General features: G+C 35.5%; 2 protein-coding genes across 2 annotated transcripts; both read left to right on the plus strand.

Annotated features, from left to right (window-relative positions):
* The first annotated feature begins 5,374 nt into the window (after positions 1-5,374).
* Positions 5,375-7,251, plus strand: LOC115980576 (disease resistance protein RPP13-like). Its single transcript, XM_031102812.1, has 2 exons — positions 5,375-7,158; positions 7,200-7,251. Exons 1-2 carry the CDS (start codon positions 5,375-5,377, stop codon positions 7,249-7,251), a joined length of 1,836 nt encoding a protein of 611 aa, XP_030958672.1.
* Positions 7,252-7,678: 427 nt separating this feature from the next.
* On the plus strand, positions 7,679-8,334 carry LOC115979471 (putative disease resistance protein At1g50180). Its single transcript, XM_031101523.1, has 2 exons — positions 7,679-8,038; positions 8,307-8,334. The coding sequence occupies exons 1-2, from the start codon at positions 7,688-7,690 to the stop codon at positions 8,310-8,312; spliced, it is 357 nt and encodes a 118-aa protein (XP_030957383.1). The 5' UTR covers positions 7,679-7,687; the 3' UTR covers positions 8,313-8,334.
* The last annotated feature ends 4,945 nt before the right edge of the window (positions 8,335-13,279 follow it).

The following is a 13,279-nucleotide window of genomic DNA, read 5'->3' on the forward strand; positions in this document are numbered from 1 at the left end:
TGGGCTGGAGTTACACAATTAATGGTGAGATAAAGAGTTTCTGAAGAATGAATAAGCCCAAACAGATAGTCCATTAAGTGGGTTAATGGCTCTTCATTGTCCATAATAAAAATGGAGTATTAATTCGGGCTATTTACTCACCAACGGATATGATAATTATTTTGAATGGGCTGTCAAGTAGGAGGATCCAAGAGGCTGATTCATTTCCATTTTTGAGACAATATCTGAGACAATTTATGTTAGCCCATTAATCACCACAATTAAAAAGAATAAAATAGTCTCTCTCCTTTTCAATGTGGGATTAAACATTTTCACAACTCTTCATCTTCCATATTCACTCCCACATCTTTACATTTATGTAATAACATTTACTCATTTTAATTGTTTAATATTAAAATGTTCCAACAAGAACCAAAACTGAAAATCTAGAAAAGCCAACATTGTTGGATTTGGCCCAAGTTGAAGGTGGACTGGCAAAATCAAGAATAGGGTTGCTGTTAGCCTAGATCACCTACGCCATTGAACTTGTTGGAAAGGACGGAGCTATTCATTGACACTGGGGACAACATTTAAAAAAAATACTACCAACAGTATCATTAATCATTTTAAAGGCCATTAAAAATTTATAAATCCAACATTTAAAACAAAATTAACAAACCTAAAAATATTAGCACAATAACAAAAATAGCCAATAACAAACCTTTAAAAAAAAAAAAAAATCTTAATCAACTAATTTTACCCAAAATAAACAATCTTCCTCTTAAAAAAAATTTAAACAAAAAAATTTTGCCTTTATCCAATAGTAGATGCATACATCAAAAAAAAAAAAAAAAAAACCTATGTGGCTATGTAGCCTAATCAAGAAAAGAGAAAATGAAAAATTATAGAGATAGCATTTTCAGTTATAAATGTCATCAAAATTGACATTTTCAACAAAACAAAAAATGAGTTTTTTTTTTATTTTTATTTTTATTTTTTTATGGATTTTATGATGTTATTCATTGAAAGGGATATTACTGCAAAAATTAATATGGATTCAGTCATAAATTATTGTGAAGATTTAAAAAAAAAAAAGGCCAAGTTCCATTTTTCAAAAATAATTGCATTGTAATGTATTAAAAAACAATGATTTGAGTCTTTGTTGACAGTTTGTTAATCCTAAATAAATGCTTGTTTGGGGGTTTTATAATGATTTTTTTTTTGTTTATAATTTTTCCCCATAACTCCAAGTTTTGGCTCCGTCTTTGCTTGTTGGGTTAATATGATATTTGATTCTTTATATAATTTCAATCTTGGTTTGATTAGTATTAAGTCATCAAGTTATGTGTTGATCTGTTTTTGTTTGGGTAAAATGAGCTTTTTGCGTGATTTTATATTAAGTTAAGTTGCATGATTTATTAAGAGATCCTATTTGAGATCTAATTAATTTTTATATTCTTCTTTCATTTTTTTCCCTTTAGGTTTTTCCTATACGATTTGATATTCTCTAGTAGAAATTATGATTAAAAAAATTACAAAGAAAAAAAAAATTATCTTTATAAACAAAATTTTAATATGAAAAAAATAAACTAAATTATAAAGCATATAATATCATTGATATATAACATTTGTTACAATTTTTTTTAAAAAAAAATCCAAAATTAAAAAAATCCAAAATTAAAATTGATAAAATCCTATTTAAAATGATTATGTCACTAGAAGATTAAGGAGAATAATCATATTATCAATTGAAAAATAGATGCTAATAATATAAATTCAAAAACTAAATTAGTAATTTTGCATACTTTAAATTTTAAAAATTAATATAAATGATATTTAAATATAATTAGCTACTAGACTGGCAACTCAATTTGCTCATGAGATTAGCAACCATCACTCAATCTTTGAAGGTGATAGTGAGATTGTTGTCGACGCTCTTTATAATGGAGACATTCTCAGTTTGTTCTTTGGCTACTTAGTAAAAGATACTGTGTTACGGTTGTTCTTTCCAAAGCTACTCATTTTGTTATACTTAAAAGCAAGATAATGCAGTTGCACATACGTAAGTCAGGTTAACAATTTTTTTTTTCCTCCTATTAGTTTGGATTTAGTCTATTCTTCCTTACATCAATTGTATTCTTGTTTTTGATTATTTTAGCTATGAAATAAAACCAAAGCGGTCATTTTCCTCAACCAATATATATATTACATCATTCTCAATATATATATATATATATATATATATTACATAAATGAATTAAGTTCAAGTTACATCTGGTGTAATTCTAAGCAATGTTACACCACCCAATAACTTGTTATTGAATTAATCTTTTGAAAATCTAATCGTTGAATTACATGTTCTTAACATGCATGCCAATTTTCATATCAATCAGATGTTATTTATCATTTGATTCATACATTCATCTTTTATGCATTATTTTAAATTACAAAAACTTGAATTTTAACAATTGATTGATGACTTGGCTATTAATCTTTGATCACCTTGAAATTTTGTAAGCATGGAGAATATATGAAAATAATGTAATCTAATGGTGGATTTGTCAATATTTGCATCCAATTAAAAAATATTGAGTGGCATAACATTGCTTAAAGTTATACCAGGTGTAACTTTAATCCAACTCTACATAAATATACAAAATTGATATTTATGTATACATTCAAGGTTTTGAAACCCGGACCAGACCGTACAATTCGACTGGAAAAACCTCGAATCATTCAACTTTACGGTCTGTTTAGGGTGAAGAATTGTTCCATGCCAAAAAAGCAGGGACTCACACGGACTGCAGTCCGATTGTCTGGTTTTGTGAACCGTGACTGGTTTTTGAGGTTCAAACAGTTTCTTTTTGTTTCAGCTTTTCTAGTGAATTTTGGCCAATACACCGGTATGAAGTTATGATAAGATCTAGAAGAAATGAAAGAGCACGAAGAAGAACAGAGATCGGAAGGAGATCTGATAATTTCAGATCTTGAACAAAGGGATTTGTAAGGAAAAAAAAAAAAGAACCAGAGAAGAAGAAGACAAGTTCCTCAAAAAAAAAAAAAAAAAAAAAAGAACACAACGAAACAGGGTCTGCGCCCAGTTGAAGCAGCAGCCAGCAGATTGCCAACACATTCACCGATCACGCCTTCGTCGTCTGCTGCTGCTTCTTTTTTTTTTTTTTTCGTTGATGGAGATCACTTTGTAATTCATCTTTTTCGCTGAATACTACTGCTATCAGTGCTATGTGTTCTCTTTCTTTCTTGTGTTCCTTTGTTACTCCTTTTGAGTTTTGAATTTCTAGGTCCCTCACGTGACATGCATTGGAATGATGAAAGGTTTTAAATTTTTAATAAAAGCAAAAAAATTTCAACCACTACATTGAGATTTTCTTTTTTCAGCTGCCACCATGATGTGAGTGTTACAAGCATTCCCCCATGTGGCTAACATTGGAATGATGAAAGGTTTTAATTTTTTAATAAAAGGAAAAAAATTTCAGCCATTAAATTTAGATTTTTTTCGGCTTCCCAGCATGATGTGACATGCATTGTTAGGTGTATTAAATATTTTAAGTATTTTTAAGAGGAGTAATGCTTTGGCACAAATTATTTTACAATATTTTTACAAAATGTTGATGTGGTCAATTTCTTATTAGTTTTTATCTAGACCCACCATTAATATCACATTTTTATTTACCAATAATCACTCATCACATCAGTAGTTTGTAAAATTTTTTGTAAAATAATTTGTATCTCTAGCATTATTCTTTTAAGAGTAATGTAATATCACAATATTTTATGCAATTTTTTGCTATAATTTGACACATGGCAAAGTGTGAGTAATAAAAAAAAAAAAAATTATGGGTCTACATCTCTACCACTTACATCTCGTCACGTGGCAAATTATGGAAAAATTTGTATAAAATGTTATGGTACTTGTGGGGCCCAAACGATTTACGGGCCGGGCCCATCTACCTGGGGAAAATCCGAAGGCCCAAGCCGAGGAGGGCTATGGCCCAAACTCGACCAAATAGCCTATGGACATCGCCGAGGACGGCTCAGTCCTCGGCAGACCCAAAGTTCCCCCCCTGAAAGGAGGGCAGAAACGGTATAGGACCGAAACCAGGACAAAAGATCTAAAATATCCAGGGAAAGCTGCTCTTACTGCCATTCAATGCTCTGAACCTGACAGAGCCGCAGTTTTTGGCTTTTACAACCACCCCCAACGACTTTGAATATGGGCTGATGGGACAAGTATCAATTTTGGAAAGATTGACCCTATACGTGGACGAAGGACAATGAACGCAGGCGAATATAAAAGGAAAAAGAAGTAACCTAAAAGGGGGGTTGGGGAAAAATGGCCAAAAACCAGAGCCTCCCAGCCCACCTCCAGGAGAAAGACTCCAGGGGTGAAGGAAAACTTAAACTCGTACGAACACCGCGAAAAACCCACCGCCTATCGATCAAGGCCTAGCCTTTCAAACCCACGCTCTACAAATGATATTGTTAGGGGCCTTTTTACGTACGAACCCGACACTGTTACGGTCCGTCACGAATCGCGTCCTTACAGTACTATTATTGCTCTAATTTTAATTAATATTTACAATTAAATATATAATAATTATTAAATGATTATTTCAATTTAAAATTATTAAATAATTTATTTTATTTTATTTGAGTGTCTTTCTAATTCTTATATAATAATAATAATAATAATAATAATAATAATAATTATTATTATTATTATTATTACAAGTTTAACTAATCAATATATAAAAAAATAAAAAAATAGATATTATATTTAAATTTGCTTAGGATTTGATATTTCTTATTTGTCTTGTAAAAGTTATGATATGAAAATATATATTTGAAATATAGATATTTATATTTAATTGGATTATTTTAGTTAAATTTTCTATTTATACTAATTTAATATATTTATTTATATTAAAATAATTATTAAATTAATTATGACATCATTACGGTTCGACTCTGGTTCAATCTTGGTTCGACCTTAAAACTTTGAACCTCTCCCTTTTACGGTTCAATGAATGGTCCGGGTCTAAAAACCTTGTAAACATTAAGATAAAAAAGAAGATAATGTTTGATTTTTATTCCTTTTTTAAATAAATAATGTGCACATTTGAAACATAAAAGTGGAAGTGTAAAAATGGGTTTAAGAAAATAAAAGCGCATTGTATTATAAATTTATGATAACATACTTGCCAATCGCCTATCCAAAAAAAAAGAAAAAAAAAACCTGCCAATCGAAGAGAAAATAATATGAGATTTATAAAGTCCGTTATTTCATATCAAAAGAGCAGTCCCTTGATCCAGAGACCACAGTTGCCAATTGTTACCTTGTGAGAAATTAATGGAGAAGAGACATAGAGAAATCATGGCGGCTGAGGTCCCTACAACAATTTTATTAGATAAATTACAGAAGATGCTGCTAGTGCTTGCTGAGGAAAGATTTATCTTTCCAGGACTCAAAAGTCGAGTCGGTATTGCCGTCAACGAACTAAAACAGATTTTAAGTTTCCTTGAATTAGAGATTCCCAGTAGCACTGCGTTGAAGGCTCCGTTTCTGCCCACTGTTCACTGTGCAGACTACATCACTGAAAGCTTCCTCCTAACGACACTACAAAGGAGACGAAAGGGTGTCACTAAATTTATTAAAACGCCATTAATGGCGTTTCCACCATGGACCCAGCTACTGTTCAGCTTGGAGATGAAGAAAGTCGTGAAAAGCTTCAGAGCTATATCTTGTGAATTTGCAAAGACCCTTGAACTGGCAAACAAGACCCATGATCTATCTATTCAAGTTTCAGCACTTGAAGAGGAATTGATTCATCTAGAGCCGGACGTACTTGTTGGACGTGAAGATCTCGAAAAGGAGCTGGTAGCTCGACTGATCCACGACAATAAGCAAAGCCTCCGTGTGATTTCACTGGTTAGCAAAGAACCACTTGGCAAGACAGCTCTGGCAAGGAAAGTTTATGACAGACTAGACATTCGGCAGCATTTCCAGTGCCGTGTGTGGCTTCGTGTTCCCAGGGATTTAGAAGATCATGACCGTTTGCTTATCATAATCAAACAGATTCTACCACGCGATTTGAAGAACGTAGAGCTTATGGATGATACTCAACTAACTTATATGCTCTACAACATTCTAATGGAGCTCAAGTTTCTCATAGTCTTGGATGATGTCTGCTCAGTCGATGATTGGACCATGCTTGTACGTTCCTTTCCAGATACCGTGAATGGAAGCAGGGTCATTCTCACTACTCGTGACATTAATATAGCATCTGAAGTGGATCCATGGAGTTGTCCGCTGGAACTGAGTCCGTTAACTAATGAGCAGAGTTGGGAATTGTTCTTGAAGAAGGTGCGCAGACAAGAAAATAGCTCAGACTTGAACAGCTTCAAGGATGAAATTTTGAGAATATGTCATGGTTTGCCTCCATCAATCGTGCTGCTGGGAGGATTGTTGATAACCTTGGAATCAAGTGAGTGGTCAAAAGTAACAAGAAGTGATCCAGCTCACTTTGGTGAAGATCTATCACCTCTCTTACATATTGTAGGTTTGAGCTATCATAGACTACCGTCTGTGTTAAAACCCTGTTTCCTTTATTTAGCTCTCTTTCCTAAAGGGTATGAAATCCCAACACGGAGGTTGTTGCTGCTGTGGCTTGCAGAGGGATTTGTTCAAATGTCACCTAAGGCAGGCAATGTCCCCGAAGATGTGGCCAAGAAATATTTAGAAGAACTCATCCGTAGAAACGTGATTGAAATAGCAAGATGGAAGTCAGATGGAAGCCCCAAAACGTGTCGTTTGCCATTTTTTCTCTATGACGTCTTCTTGCCAAAAGCTGAGGAGATAGGATTCGTTCACATCCACCATTGCGGGTCAGATTGTACATATGCAGATTCATCCGAGTCCTCTATTTGGAGGTTTGCAGATCAATTTGGCGTCAAGTCTATTTCGAAATCTCATATTCAACATTTGTGTTCGTATGTTTCTTTCGAAGGCCAGAAACGAGATATATCCAACAGAGAAATTGGTATGGTTCTTAACAGAATAATCAGTAAGGGAGGGTTTATTCTGCTGAAGGTGCTTGATCTAGAGGGTGTCTACAAACCTTTGCTGCCTGAGAATCTTGGCAAGCTGCAGAACCTAAGGTACTTAGGCTTACGATGGACTTGTTTACACTCATGTCCAGTGTCTATCGGGGATCTACCCTGCTTGGAGACTTTAGATATGAAGTATACTAATATAACCACTTTGCCGAGTTCCATTTGGATGGCAAAGAACCTTCGGCATCTCTATATGAACGGGGTGTCGATTAAGAACCCATCAAAAGGGTCTTCCACCAGCCTTCAAACCTTAATGGGGCTTCATATTGGTTCTAACGAGTCCACAATACATTTCTTGGACAGGTTCACAAGCCTTAGGAAATTGGGACTGACATTCCAATCAAAGTCAATGAAGTGCATCTCAGTGATCTCACGACTTGGCAACCTTCAAAGCTTAAGGTTGAGATCAAGAGATCCATTTGGTCAACCTTCGGACCTTGAATTGAAACCTCTAAAGGAACATTCAACTCTCTCAAACTTATATTTGTTGGGAGTGATAAAGGATGACATACATCTACTTCCTCAAAAGCTAGAAATCCTTACATTGTCTTTGTCGGGACTCAAAGAAGATCCAATGTCAGTGCTAGGGAAGCTTCCTCGGTTAAACACCCTAAGGCTTTTTGCTGGCTCTTATGTTGGGTCCAAAATGACTTGTCCTGCTCTTCAGCACTTTCCTGTACTTCGTGTCTTGAAATTGTGGAGTCTAGAGGAACTAAAGGAGTGTACAGTGGAACAAGGTGCCATGCCCCAACTTGTAGAATTAGAAATTAGAGGTTGCAAAAAACTGGAAAAGACCGACGGATTAGAGCATCTGCCTGCCCTGAAGGAATTGATTTTAACAAACATGACGGAGGATTTTGTGGCAGATGTTAGAAGAAGGTTGGGCAGAGACAAATTAATCAGTAGGACTCTTTCTACCTCGCATGTAAGTTTTCTTCTGTATCAATATTCTGCAACTGCTATAATTCCATCTTCAACAATACGTTTATTTGCCATTTCTTTTTCTTTTCTTCTCTCTTTTGGGCTCATTTCTATTTAAAACATGTGAAAAACCAGGCGCGGGATCAAAATCATTTGATATTTGCTTCTATCCTTTCTTTCTGTCAAAAAAAAAAAAAAAAAAAAAAAAAAATCTTTGAAATAATATTGAAGATACTTAGCGGCTTCTAAGTAAATTGACGTTTTTAATGTAGAATTAGAGCTTGTGGAGGCGGGATTCTGGGACAGAATAAAGCCTTTGGAGTGCTTGACTGACAGGAGTTATTCTGCTGCAAAATTTTGCAGTATGCCGTATTACCATGTAATTACGTATGTTTAGCTTTTTTTAGATAATGTTTAGATATATGTCTGGTCCATTTTTAAAGTTTTGAATGAGGTGCTTTCTGAGTGTTTTTGGCTCAATATTGTAAAAATTAGAGTTTATTGGATTTATGTATAAGAGAGAGAAACTGACATCAATTTCGTCAATTGGATTGCCGAAATTCAATTGTCATTTTGCTTCTGTTAGATTCTTTTTTTCGTGCAACCCAGGGAGATTGAACCCTTGAGCAAGGGTTATTCCACATAAGAAAGCAACCAGTAGACAACCGCAGAAGATGATAAATCTGGGTGGGAACTAAATTAATTTATTCTAAAACTAGTAGGTATTTCAAGTTTTCAAAAACACAACAAAACACAATTTTTTTTTTTTAATTTTATTTTATATACTTTCCAAAAATTGATAGTTATGATAACAAGAATGGTAAATTTAAATTATAGTTCATCCACGATGATGTCAAAATTAATTAATATTAACTACATTTACATCCATTATAATATTAATAATTTACATCAATTATAATTTACATCAATTATAACAAGAATGGTAAATATTAATAATTTACATCCATTATAATTTAGAATTACTACATTTTTTAATTACAAAAATACCTAGGACTGTGATAAAAACATTATTTCAACCACAAACGTATAACACTCATCATACCCCTAGGTATTTTTTGTGATTGGAAAATGTAGTAATCCCAAATTATAATGGATGTAAATTAATACATATTAAAAAATATGTATTTTTAAAAAAATTTTTACTCTTGAAATAAAATATTATTTTCCAAAAATTTAAACTATATTACCAATTTTAATCTATTTATAACGAGCCATATGAATTTTCAAAAGAAAAAAAAAGTCATGGAAAAATTATGCTATACAACTCAAGACACATCATGCAAGTATGACTTGTATTGCCAACTTTGATTACTAAAAAAATTCTTATGATATACTATTAAAATAATATAAAATAAATAACAAAATTTATCTTAAATTGAAAAATATTAACAATATCATCTTCTTTTTTAATTCATGTAATAAGTTTGTAAAATATTCAAATTTTTTTTGATAACTTTTTAATTGGATAAAGTTTAGTTATAAAATTGGTTATAGCCTTACTCAATAAAATAAATATTACTACAAGTTTTGATAATTTAACCGTTAAATTGTATGTATTTTATTAATACATATGTCAAATTTTGTGTTAATCGAATATTATTTACTATATGATCTATAAGCTTATATTTTATGCATAATTTTAAACTACAAAAATTTTCAATTTAAACAATTTATTGATGATATAGCTATTGATCTTTAATTTTCTAAATTTTTTGCAAGCATGGAGAATATAAGAAGAAGATGTAATCCATTGATGAATTTATCAAAATTCACCTCCAATAAAAATTTATTGAGTAAGGTTATAACCTTAGGTTACAACCAATTTTGTAAGTAAACTTTGTCATTTTTAATTAAGGTTACTAGTTTTTACAAAATTGTTATTTTTATTTAGTTAATATTAATTAATTTTGACATCATTGTGAATGAACTATAATTTCAATTTACCATTCTTGCTATCATAACTATCAATTTTTGGAAAGTATATAAAAAATATGTGTGTGTTTTTCTGTGTTTTTGAAAACTTGAAATATCTATCAGTTTTAGAATAAGTTAATTTAGTTTCCATATAGATGAAACATGTTGTGCGGTAGTCTACTGGCTGCTTCTTATGTGGAATACCCCTTGCTTAAGGGTTATCCCCCTGGGTTGCTTATCTTTATTTTTTAAACAAAAATAAACTATGAAGAAACTAACCAAATGGAAAACTAACGAAAAAAAAAAGAATCTTTGCACTGTACACATAAATCCAATAAACTCTAATTTTTACAATATTGAGCCAAACGTGCTTTCTTGTAAAAAAAAGAAAGAAAAGAAATTTATTGAAAAAGAGATATTGAGATATTGTACTGCCATACCAGAATAATGGTCAAGGCTTCTGTATTTATAATTTTATGTTCACCTTGATTACATTTAAAGATAAGGGACTTAGAATGTAAATTACAAAATAAATGGAGATAAACAAGATATGGATAACCAGATTGTTAGGGTCATTTTAGCGTTGGCTAATTCTGTGTCAAAATTATTGATGTAATCACAATAATTTTTGTAAATTCATTTTATTTGCAGGGTAATTAGGTTGGGTGTAAAATTAAAAGATGTTAGAAGTTGATGTTTAGGGTGCGTTTAGATATCATTTATTTTGCTGAAAACTGAAAACAATAAAAAAAATAATTTCTGGTTACTGTTCACACTCACAAAACACTGTTCATTTGCCTTAATGTACTATTCATGTTCCATGAACAATGCAAGAGGCGCTGGTTAAAAAAAAAAGAAGAAGAAGAAGAAGAAACGCAAAATGTGGATTCTGGACGTGGGATCCAAATGTTCACTTAGTATGCTATATGAAGATGATAAAATATAGAGCCTGATGGGCCTACCTTAATGGGCCTGACGGATTGGAACTGTTGGGCCTGTGTAAAGATGGTCCCACACGCTTTGAAGGCCCATCGCTGACAGACATAGTATGGGCCCATGATCCGAAATCTCTATCGCCTAGAAAAGCCCTAAGATCCAAATAGGGAAATCCTTGCTCACCACGCTTTGGAGAATTTGTATTAGAGTCCCACATTGGAAAGATCTGGAGGTCAAGAAGAAAAGCCAACTCTCCACCACTATAAAAGGACTAACATTCTCGCAAATCGAGGTAAGATGAATTGACCCTCTCTAGTGCTCTAGAAGTGAAGAGACGAATTCTGACTTGACCTTCGGAGAGTGTTTGGCCGGCACCACACCGGTGCTCTCTAAAGGTTTTCTTTCGATTGTTCTTGTTGTGCAGGTTCGCTTTGAGTCGCGAGTACGGTGTGACCTATTGGTGACAATTTTCAACGTCATCAGTTGGCGCCGTCTGTGGGAAACGTGTAGTACTTCATCGCTTCCTAGACAAAAGAGTTACATGGTACTCACTCGCTCAATGGCAACCACGAATGACGTTCAAGAAGAAGCCCCTACGACTGCCCTTGAGAAACAGGTCAGGACGCTCGCCACAGCCGTGGAGCGCCTTACCAAACAAAACCACGACCTGGAAGAGCAGCTGAACCAAAAGAATGCGGCGGTCAATAACCAAGGAGCGGATCAAGAAGGGACCAGCGCTGAAAGGAGAGATCAGGACGGACAACAGGAGAGTAACGCCCCGAGCAGACCAGTGCGACGGGACATTAACATCCCTTCCCCGACGGATACGGCTCCACAATCCATCATCGTGGAGATGTAGGCGATTAAGGAACAGATGGATGTAATGATGAACGCTCTCAAGGGTCGAGTGTCAAGTGATCTTGACGACCTTGTCAACCGGATTGACTCGCCATTCACGACAACCGTCAACTCCTTCCCCCTGCCGAATAAGTTCCGCATGCCAAATATGGATAGTTATGACGGAGTCAGGTACCCTCTAGATCACCTAGAGACCTTCAAGACCCTGATGCACCTTCAGGGAGTGGCAGACGCGATTATGTGCAGGGCTTTTCCTACAACCCTAAAGGGCGCAGCAAGGATTTGGTTCAGCCGACTAGCACCCAACTCCATCAGCACCTTCAAGGAACTAAGTGCTCAATTTACTACGCACTTCATCGGAGGACATCGGTATAGAAAATCCACGGCTTGTTTAATGAACATCAAGCAGCGAGAGGAGGAGACGTTGCGGGCCTACATATCACGCTTCAATAAGGAAGCGCTCTCGATCGACGAAGCCGACGACAAGATATTGGTAGCAGCATTCACGAATGGGCTGAAAGGGGGTAAGTTTTTGTTCTCCCTATACAAAAACGACCCCAAGACCATGTCGGAGGTGCTTTACAGGGCCACCAAATATATGAACGCTGAGGACGCGCTAGTAGCGAGAGAAGATAGACCCAAGAAAAGAGACAGACAAGAGGATCCCCGACAGGACCAGGGGCGGAAGAAAGGAAGGATGGGAGACCGAAGGGAGGACAGACGTCCAAAACCCACGGGCGGAAGGTTCACAAGTTTCACCCCGTTAACCGCGCCGATTGACCAAGTCCTAATGCAGATTAAGGACGAAGGGTCCCTGACGTTCCCAGGAAAGCTGAAGAGTGATCCCAGCAAAAGGTCCAGAGACAAATATTGCCGCTTCCATCGTGACCATGGCCACGACACGGCTGATTGCTACGACTTAAAGCAGCAAATCGAAGCCCTTATCCGACAAGGGAAGCTGCAGAAGTTCGTCAACAAGGGGAGAACGGATCAACCCCCACAAGAACAACACCCTCGCCGAGAAGACGAGCGACCAAGACCCCCATTAGGAGACATAAGAATGATAATCGGAGGAACTGCTACGGCCGGATCGTCAAAAAAGGCTCGCAAAACATACCTTCGGATGGTACAGAATGTCCAGTTGACGGGCAGAGTGCCAAGGATAGCAAACAGAGAAAGCCCCGTTGTTGGGTTCTCGGAAGAGGATGCACGGCGCCTACACCATCCACACGACGATGCCCTCGTCGTCAGCATGCGGACAGGGGACTACAACATGCACCGAGTGTTGATCGACAACGGCGCTCGGCCGATATCTTGTATTATCCGGCATTCCAACAAATGAGGATTGACAGGGAGCAGCTAATACCGACAAACGCCCCGTTCGTTGGTTTCGGAGGGAGTAGGGTATTCCCTTTGGGCGCGGTAACGTTACCGGTGACAGTAGGAGATTACCCCCAACAAGTCACCAGGAACGTGACATTCTTGGTGGTCGATTGCTCGTCCGCCTACAATGCTA

The sequence above is a fragment of the Quercus lobata genome, chromosome 3 (genome assembly GCF_001633185.2).
Source record: "Quercus lobata isolate SW786 chromosome 3, ValleyOak3.0 Primary Assembly, whole genome shotgun sequence".
NCBI classification, from domain to species: Eukaryota; Viridiplantae; Streptophyta; class Magnoliopsida; order Fagales; family Fagaceae; genus Quercus; species Quercus lobata.